Below are 10,597 nucleotides of genomic sequence, written 5' to 3'. Positions count from 1 at the left end.
TCTCTACCACCTTCATTTCAACTCTAACCAAATTATTCTCTCAAAGAGACTACCACCATGTCTCCTGCTTCATCGACTGCCTCAAGCAAGGTAAGCCTAAACCCAAACCTGACTGCATGTTCATTCATTTCCTGATTTTTCTCTTGCATTTGGTTACATTTTTCATCCATATCCTGAACCAAAATTCAACATCTTGCCATCTATGTTTTCTTAAGTTTTCGAATTCCAATTTAGGATAGACATATTGAACAATTCTGCGTTTGAATCCATCATTGTCTCGCTCAACTTTCTTTCTTGTGGCAAAGCCCTAATTCAATTTTTCCTGTTTCTGCTTCATTTATTTGTGCCCATTGTGTTAGGTTTCTTGCATACTACGTTATCATCTATCTTACCCTTTAGATATTAGTAACGTTTAAATGTTATTTTTGTCCCTCACACTTTTTGCATTCATGTTGTGCTTTTATCGCAATCCATGTTCAATTTGGACATTTTGTTGATACTAATTCAAAAACCTATCCAGTGATTCTGATGTTCTATTGTTAAATACATAGTAAGAAATTTAAATATTAATTTACTTTTTTTCATTGGTAACGAATCCAGAAAATTATTCAATAATTTTGAATGATGCTACTATATTGTCACTGTCAATGAACCCTAGGTAGCATGTCATCTAGAATAACATTTGACTCATGCATGTAGGAAAACACAGCCTATGCATATCCTGTGTGATTATACCCCATCCAAAACAAAACAAAAACAATATTAAGTTAAATCTTTTTAAATGCCTATTAAATTTCGTAGCATTCTATTACCATTATTTCCAACTATTGTATTAAGATTCTAAGTAGTTCAGTTATCTACACCATCTATTACATTGTTTTTATGATGCTGACTCTGCCCTTTCAAACTTTCTTGCTTTTGGTCCTTCATTACCATTATGAAGTGTATTTTCTTATTTGTTCGATCATATCATCTCTGATATACATCATCTATTATATTCTTTTTATAATCCTGATTCTGCTATTTCAAACTTTCTTGCTTTTGGCCTTTAATTCGAATCATGAAATGCATTTTCTTATTTGTTCAATCATATGATCTCTGATTAAGAACTCTTGTTGCTACTGTATTTGCTTTTGCTGCATTTTATGATCTCTGCAATGTTTTGTATTCCTTATTTTCTTGTTTTGCATCTAATTTTCCGCATCTTATATTATATGCATCTTCTCTTATCTTATTTTAATTATCCTAAATTAGAACTGTTAAATCCAATTACTACTACATTGCAGCAACACCCCAATTTAGACCTGCAGACAATTAAATTAGTCAATATACATGTTTTTTAAATGCTAAGTCCATTTTTTTTCTCATTGCACTGCAGTTGAGATTGCCTGCTATCAGACAACCATTGATATTGCAATTTAAAGCTGCCTTCCATTGTGACAAGGTTAAATCAAAACCTTCCTTTCCATATTTTATCTTTTGTGCTTCTGATATTGTTTTTCCTTTTTTAAATACTTTTTCCCCATTGCAGGACGCCATAGAAATACCAGGCTTCTATCAACGCCAGTGGCTACCAAATTATCCTTAAATTGTTGAATTTAAGTATGATGGGAAAACCTACGAAATTCAAGTCAGACAACACAAAGGCAAACTTTACTTTGCTGATGGCCTAACAAGATTGAGGACAGAACTGCAGATTTATGAATCTGTCACGATAAATTTCCTGGCCTACGACCACCCCTCAAAATTTGACCTCCACTTCACTCCACCATTAGACCAGCAGAAATGCAAAAGGCGCCGTGCAACAAGAAAACACATCTGGACATATGAAATCACCCAATCAATGCTAGGCGCACCATATCCACTGGTAAAATATTCATATCCATTTATATCTTCTATACAAATATTAATTTCAATGCCTAACTCTTTTTTTTTCCTACAGCAACTTTCAGCCTCTGTCACACAATGCCTAATCCACTGTGGTGATCATATGACAATTCTCAGAAGATTCGGACCTCCACTGCAATGGAATGTAGTTGTGCTTGACAAAGGCATCGGTGATAAGTATGTCACTCTCCCTTGGTATAAATTCCTTCAAGAAGGTGATTTTAGCCATGGAGACGAGCTCTCATTCTACTATAGGCGTGCTGAGAAGATCTAGGAGGTTGTCATCAGGTGTGCAATTGATTGGGATGATAGTGATATAGATTAGGAAAATCTGCGATGTTATTTTGCAAAACAATGTTTGTTTATGTTTATTTCCAACGTCTTTATATTTATCTTTGAACAATTTGACATTACAACTAATTTATATGAATGTTATTCCTATTATCTTTTTACAATGTCTTTTTTTTTTATTCTTCAATCGAAAATCATTTAGACAAAAGACCCGTGCATGCGCACGGGTTATCGACGAGTAATAATAATAAAAGTCATAATAATAAACAAATAAATAAAATATTAAAGAAACATAATATTTTAACTTTATAATACAAAAAACTAAAATAAAAATATAAGTTTATAGGTTCTTAGTACACATAAAAGTTTAAATTAAATTTTATAATACTTAAAACCCTATACTTTTCATTACAAAACTAATAAACCTGAAAAAATGGATTATTTTGTGAAAGAATTTTTGGGTATATAAAAAGTGAGAGTTATACTTGTGAAAATTATCAAGTAATCATAAATAAAAAAATAAAAAGATAATCCAAAATTTTGTGAACAATACATAATAGAATTGGTTGATTCTCGGAAATATATAGATATCAAATGGGCTATATCTAATAACTCATGTTGTGTGGTATTTCAAACGTCTAAGTTTCAACTCTCTACTTGGTGACACAGGGTAGCAATTACCTTCAGTCGCATACTTCACTCATCAAAATGAGGTTAAATCTCTGAAGGAGAGGCATTAACAGTTTGACACTTAAGTTTGCAACATGTTATGTTTATAGAGAGGGTAATAAATGCGCAGATTGGTTGGCGAGACAGGACTCTACATCAATTACTCCTTTGGATACTTGGACATCTTGTAGACCTTCAACATCTTTTGTTAGCCAATGTGCTTAGGATTTCTATCTTGAGATTGTAATTTCTGTTTATTTTTTATATTCTACTGTTTAAAAAATGTCTAAATTTCAACATTATACATTATTAAATATTAATTATTAATAATAACAAATTTATATTTAAGATTAAAAGGAAAATGACAAATAATTTAAGTTGATTTTTCATTTTTTCAAAGAAAATAAATAAAATATTTTATGAAGCATTTTTCATTGACCTCCTGTAATTTTTTCTCTCTAGCTTTTACCAGTTTTTTTTTATTGATTTTTCAATGAACTAATTCTATAGTTTATCTGAACCAAAAACTTAATCAATTTTACCGTTTTTCCGACCAATTTAGTTATCATATCCAATAGTTAGCATTAGGAGCAGGAAGTGCCTTTTAAGGAAGCTTTTTCTGAAGGAATGCTCGATGAACTTCCAATATCCATTGCAGTAGAGTGAAGCAACTGCTGACAAAGATAACTACTAGTGTTTATTTTTGGAAGCACTGTGTCAGAGTTTGAATCAATATAAGAAGATATTTTCATTCGAGCAGGCCCTTTTTTTATACTTTCTAAGAGTTATATATACATATATATATATATATATATATATATATATACCGTGGAATTAGTGATCAATATTTTTGACGAGCATTAGTGATCAATATGGGAAATAAGGTCTAGTCTTAGGGGAATCTTTTCTTGGGTTGTTAAATAATCCTCTTGTAGTGCTTCTAAATGCGATTTTGGTGGCATTGCATGTGCCTATGTTCTTTAAGGGTAAACAATTTTTCTTTTCTTTGAAAATTGAACTAATTTTAAACCCCCAGAAACAACAACCTAATTGGTTCACTCTTAAATTACAAGTCCCCAAACCTCAAAAGCTCCCCAAACATATGTAGGTTACAATGACCATGGTTATTCATATACCAGCAGTATAAAAAAATAAAACTTATTTTTTGGTACATAAGTTTCGGTTAATTAGTTTATTTAATTGTCATCACAATCACAATTATAAGTAGGGAAGAAATCTAGTTAAGTTAATTGATTATTGTAAAATTTTCGATATTTATATTCAATTTATACGAATAAAAAAATTATAATTTATAGACAAAGCTTAATTTGTAAGATGTTATTTCTCTCTATACACCTGAAGAATTTTAAAGTGTGCACGTGTGTTAATTTCCTTAATCTTAGGTCCTCGATAAAAAAAACAAATAAAAAATAAAGAGGTTAATTATGCCTTATTTTATTGAGAAAATAACAAGTTTGTAAGTCTCACATAAATGTATTATTCGTTAGGAATACTTCTAGACCTCCGATATAGGAAATATGAAAAAAAATCACTTATATTTGAACTTTGAAACTATATAAAAATTAAAATATATATTTTTTGTTTTTGTCCAACATTTTCACAAACATTATTATGAGTTTAATTTTTTAAATTGTTTCAACTGATTAAGAGACTCCATTTGACATGTCATAAACCAACCCATGCGAGTGTATTTTTTTTTTAAATTATATTTGTACAAAGCTAGTATGCATACCACTTTTACATGTACATAATAATACACGCAGTGTATATATCATCATGTATCAATGCATTGCAATATATGTAGACAAGTACACTATTATGATTTGAAAACGTAAATTTTTATAGAAATGTGATATAAATATATTTTCAAATGTTTTAAAAATGGAGTGTCCCCCAATACCAACCGAAAAAGACAATGAACTTCAATGTGATTTCCTCTCGAAATAAGGCTTCCAACGGAAGATATATATAAATTAGAATATGCAACGTGCTTGGTGTCGGTGAATCTATTTTATATATAAACAGTTATTATTTATTTATTTATACTTGAGGATATTCACACTTCACTATTAGTAGCAAAGAAGCTCACGAGAGTTTTCTCCTAAAAGGGAAATTGAAAAAGATGATAAAGAATAATTTCAACTAGATTCGTTTATTCTAATTTTAAAAATGTTTCTACAATTTTTTTACTAATATTTTATGAAAAAATTAATGAATATAATAAATATATGTAACATCTTAAAAATTAAAAAAAAACATTTAATATTTTCTTTATAATAATGCGGTAGAAGAATTAGTAACAAGACCACTAGCTTTCAACTTAAAAACATTCAAAACAAACCGACTTTGGTCGTGAGTGGCACGCTGTTCTCAAAAAGAGACCACTAGCTTGAAGTTGGAGGTCACGCCCTCGTGTTCTTAAACTTTACTGTAACACAAGCTTGTTGTTTAATTAATGCATGCATTGGTTGTTAAAAAGGTTTTGTACATATCATATGACTTCGCAATTCCAGGCACATGCAAAATCAATAGCCCATGTTTCATAGGCTCTTAATTTGATGCTATATATCAAGCCATTTTGGGGAGTTATGTCCTTGCAATTCAACACCTTGTTATGTTATAAAATTTGTTTGTGACAATCCTTTTTCTTTTACTTCTTAATTTGCTTGGATTCTCATGGATATTGAGATTAATTTAGAGGACAGTGTTACATTCTTTGGCCTTCTTGTCATGAATAACATTTCAGAATTCTTTTAATTTAGCCAAATAATATATAGTATAATTCATGTAATCGATCTTAATTATTACAAAAGAATATGTGTGCATGACTTTATTTATTGTTGTTAAATTATTGTTATTCAACTGATTTGCAGTACTGGATCAAACTCTAACATTGACCTTCATATTAATAAATCATTTTGTCTTCTTCTTGCCATGATGAACATTAATTTTGTCTTAAAAACCATCTTTGCAAGGAGCTACGCTACGATATTGTGGTCCTATGTTAATTGAACATTTGAACATATTGAGAAGTAGCTATTTCCTCATTAAATAATTCAAGTTTGGAGACACAGTATACTGGTCCATGACAATTATATAATTAAACTATGTATAGCCAACCGAACATATATTGCCATAGACGCTGAGCTGGCTCGAACATATATAGCCAACCAAGGTCAAGCATAGCCTAACGCATATTTGACTAGAAAAAAGTGATGATGAGTTCCTCTCTCCAATCTTACAAGTATATATATTTGTGATCATGTATATCATTGTGTAGCAATTTAACGTGAAAAACAAATATAAATTGTCGCTTCCATTTTTTTTGAAAAAATATAGTTCACTTAAGAATTCATTTGAACGACTAGATCGGTAATTTAACCTATGGAATATGTTGACATAAACATTAAATAGAAAATTATTTTAATAAAAAAGATTTGTTTTGTAATTAATATATATTAAGTTATTAACAAATTCATCATAAAAAATGATTTTGTATAAAGTTTTCTTTTAATTTTCAGTATATATTGCTTTTTCTTTACATGCATTTTTTATACATAATAATAACGTATGTTGCTTACACTTTTCTGTATATGAGGATTAGGCAATATGTAAAGTGAGTAATGTTGTTTACATATTATAATAATTTTTACACTTGTTTTTTAATCACATATCTATTTCATTTCACATTTTTTTTCACTTTATATTTGTTTTATATAAAGAGAACATTACTCTGTATGTGAATATAATTAAAGATCAAATTATGACTGCTTGCTCAGTTTCAATTCGAACCATATAATCACATTCAAACTTGAGATTGAGAAGCACCCTTATTTTAATAATCAATTATTCTTGAGTTAAGAAAAACTTAATTGCATTTCTAAGTGTTAATTTATTAATCTGATATTGAGCTTTCCCAAGTTTTTGGCATACCGAGGAATAATATAACGATTAAAAGAACAGGAATCGGAACCCTAGCTTTGACTTGGTCGAACTTTGAACACTGTATAAAACCCATGCTGTACTAGTTAAGTTTCCTCTCTTTCAGTTGTTAAAGAAAAACACAAACTCATGAAAAGAAGAAACACTGATCAGATGATGAAGATCACGTTGCTCTCAACCCTTTTACTAGGATGTCTCTTGGTCATGACTGTCCAAGGAGATTCATCAGCAGGAGTTGTTCCAGGTAAAATAATATTCCCCATTTATTAATTAGTACCCCAAATTTAAAGATCAATTAAGCTAAAGATTGATTGCATGATCTAATTGCCATAGCGGTAACTGTAGTTGAGGAAGGGAATAAAAACAAGCTTGGAGTGTCATCTCAAAAGGTATATATATGTCACTTTAATTTCTAACTGCATGTCTATATTCATATGCTGTTTCATCTTATTATTAATTGATTTATTTCAGCATATTTAATGATCATGCATTATAATGGGGATGATATATAGGAACCATTTGTGAGAAGTGGAGCTGGTCACGTGAGGAAGCTGGGGCTTGGTGGAAAGAAATTTGGCACAAATGAGGTGACAAGTGTGGACTCTAAGAATGGAAAAGGAGCATATGGAGGAGAGACTTCAAAGATTTCAGGTGCAACCTATTCTGATGGAATATGTGACTTTGATGAAAGGGAGGGAGATCATAAAATAGTAAAATGTAAAGGGAAGAAAAGTATAAAATCAAGAATGCTCAAAATGGATGGTTATGTTGCTTTCACTGATGATTATCATGGGCCCAGGCACCACCTTCCAAAACATAACTGAGTGAAAAGGCATTGAAATCTCTTGTGAGTGTGCTAGTCAGCATTCATCACTAGTCTTGGAGTGGAAAACTTGTTTTTTGATTTCATGTACATATATTTTAATTAATTTGTGTGAATTAATGTGCAGCAATTTCCTAAACTTTGAAGCCCAACATCCTTGTCTTTTTTGTTAAGGAAAATTGTTAATATTTACGCAATATAAAACGAATTAAACCAATTTATTTTTCTGTTCACTCGTTATAGTGTGTTATTTAATTCATCAAAGAAATTATACTCATGGCTAGCTCCCCGTATGTTTTGCTTCTATGGCAGGTAAGGATGATGATGGTTTGAAGAAGTCTTCTGGATCACGAGACCAAAAGAATGATGATCAGGTTCTATTCTCTGATATGCGCATTGCATAAAATTTCTGTCTGTTTTTCATTTCAATAAAGCTTATATATATAGAGTCATCATATATATGGTCCATATATATAACTGAAGAGTTTCACAAAATTAGTTCCTAGTTCATAAATAATTCTTTCTATAAAATAAGTTGAACCTCAGTCGTCTTTACATATTGGAAATAAAGAGAGCATACGATAATGGAACCAAAGCAATATTGATCATGCAAAACTTATAGCTTCCACAGACACACACACATATATACACATTTTATGCAGATCCAGTTTTGACATTGCTAGTTTATATTAATGCAGAAGCTTATGATGATGGGACCAAAGGAATATTTGAAATCCACCAAGTTCTTCGTAGTTCCAAGAAGAATTCCCACCAGCACGTACCCGAAGTCATGTTCACAAGACTGCATTATTGCTGTGCCAGTTAAATCCAGCTTAGGGAGTTCCTCATCAAGTCATGAACATCAAATTTCTGAAGAAACACCTCAGAAAGATGAGACACAAAGATTTGCTGACGCTGCAAAAGAGATTGCAAACATGATGAATAAGGATTATCATGGAAGACCGAGTCACAGGCCACCAATCAATAACAATGAGCCTAGAAATTGAGATTATCAACAGTCATATTAATGACATAGATATATGTATCTGCTAGGCTCACAGTTTTGCACCAAGTTGTTGCGGTACCAACTACATGGTAATGGCCTAGATATATATATGATATAGGTTAATTTGCTTTTTTTTTATTATAGTTTAATATGTGGCACAAAGGCATGCAAAACCATATATAGGACTTAACAAATACTTGTTCGTTTCATTTCATACTAAAAATAGATATATGTAGAACGCATGCCGTTTGAGTGTTGTAATTAAGTGTATCATCGTTACATCTTTAATTATGTGAATTAATTATGCCTAGCTTTGAATAGTTACTTAGAGGTTTCACATCATGGATATATATAGTTCTATATATGATCTGGCTATTTTAATTAACTTTAATTATACAGTGATTGCCACATGAGACACGCAATCGCTTTAGTGAAAGGATTATAACTGTAAGAGGACAGATCATACTTTCTCATATGAGTATATATGGACCTTATCCTCTTAATTATTAGAATAGTACCTTGTGAGAATAGAAAAAAAAAAAAAAAAAGTAAACAAAGAGACAAATATTGTAGTGCTGATCAGGATGATCGATCATGGCTCATGAATACATGTTAATTGGGATTATACTTATATCTGAGATGCAAATTAAATTAAGTAATATTATAATTTTATTCTAATTAAATTAAGTGAATTAGATACGAAGATACAAAGTAATTCACAAAAAATAATAATAAAGAGTTCCTTTAATAAATGGAGAAAACACTTTTGAGATCAACACCATCTTTCTTCTCTCTCCTTTTGGGCTTTTTCCCTCACGTCACGTCCAAAGTGGAGGAGAATGGTATCTTTAATTTGGTTTTCTTTCTTAATTTTTATTTGTTGCATTTTCTTCATAACCGAACAAGTCCTACCTTGTCACATACTTCATCTATATATTCTTTAAACTCCTAACTTTCGTTTTGTTATCGAAATCGAAGGCAAAGCTAACCAGCAATATACTCCCACCGTTAAAAGCCCTAATTTAATTTCTTCATCAATCACCAGCTTTGGCGTCTAAGGTTGCTCCTTCGCAAAGTCCCCATTATACTATTACTATCAAATGCAAAGTAATTAAGCTGCAGTTTAAAGTAGATTGTAATTTTCTTAATTTCTTCATTTAATGTTTAAACAGAAGTGCTACCAAGAAACCCTTTGTCAAACTCTCTTTACAAATATTTTTTTTCATGAGTTTAAATACGTTATTGTAGAAATCTCACAAACTTATATTTTTTTTTAAAAGAATAATAATTCTAAATTCTCCTGCAACATTATTAATTCTTATATATTAATTATCCTACTTCTTCTATATAGTATATAAGGAATATATACAATTTATATTTTTCACATATTAAAGATGTTTATTTTTTATTTAATACATTCTTTACAGAATAATAGAAAAATTTATAGGAAGATTTCTCTAGTCATTCTTCGTTTCAGATCAAAGTAGGTTGAAATGGACGAAACAAACATTTATTAAGACACCAAACAAAACTAGTGGCAATGCAGGCATAAAGTCACAAATAAATCAATAAATACACACCACATTTCGGTCGCGTGAAACGGATCCCACAGCAAATAAATCTAAGATAAGAGGCACGTAATATTACCGGCTTCATCAATTATTGAGAGTGTTGCTAGGTGCAACCAGCATTATTATTGGTGCACCCAGTATTTTATAAAAAATGTTAAAACTATCCTTGTACTTTTTTCGTATTTGTGATGGGTATGCGTAAGAGTGGTTCGTAAATCGTATGGATCAAGTTGATCCGTAAGGTTGATACATATCAAGTTGATCCGTATGTTGATATTAATTATATGGATCAACTTGATCTGTAAAAAAACTTACGAATCAAGTTGATCTGTAAGACTTCTACGGATCAAGTTGATTCGTAAGCCTTTTTACGGATCAAGTTGAAAG

The 10,597-nt window shown here is 30.7% G+C and overlaps 1 protein-coding gene across 2 annotated transcripts; it reads left to right on the top strand.

The window, feature by feature from the left end:
* The first annotated feature begins 6,918 nt into the window (after positions 1–6,918).
* LOC100793648 (uncharacterized) lies at positions 6,919–8,963 on the top strand. 2 transcript variants are annotated; one of them, NM_001252959.2, is made up of 5 exons: positions 6,919–7,054; positions 7,144–7,199; positions 7,323–7,461; positions 7,946–8,007; positions 8,332–8,963. In NM_001252959.2, exons 1-5 carry the CDS (start codon positions 6,940–6,942, stop codon positions 8,638–8,640), a joined length of 681 nt encoding a protein of 226 aa, NP_001239888.1. In that variant the 5' UTR covers positions 6,919–6,939; the 3' UTR covers positions 8,641–8,963. The 2 variants fall into 2 exon arrangements, with proteins under 2 accessions (NP_001239888.1, XP_006584570.1); XM_006584507.4 differs by having other exon boundaries at positions 6,922–7,054; positions 7,156–7,199; positions 8,332–8,949.
* The last annotated feature ends 1,634 nt before the right edge of the window (positions 8,964–10,597 follow it).

The sequence above is a fragment of the Glycine max genome, chromosome 8, assembly GCF_000004515.6.
Source record: "Glycine max cultivar Williams 82 chromosome 8, Glycine_max_v4.0, whole genome shotgun sequence".
Lineage (NCBI taxonomy): Eukaryota > Viridiplantae > Streptophyta > Magnoliopsida > Fabales > Fabaceae > Glycine > Glycine max.
The sequence above is the reverse complement of the archived record's forward strand: the minus strand, read 5'-3'. Positions and strand labels throughout refer to the sequence as shown.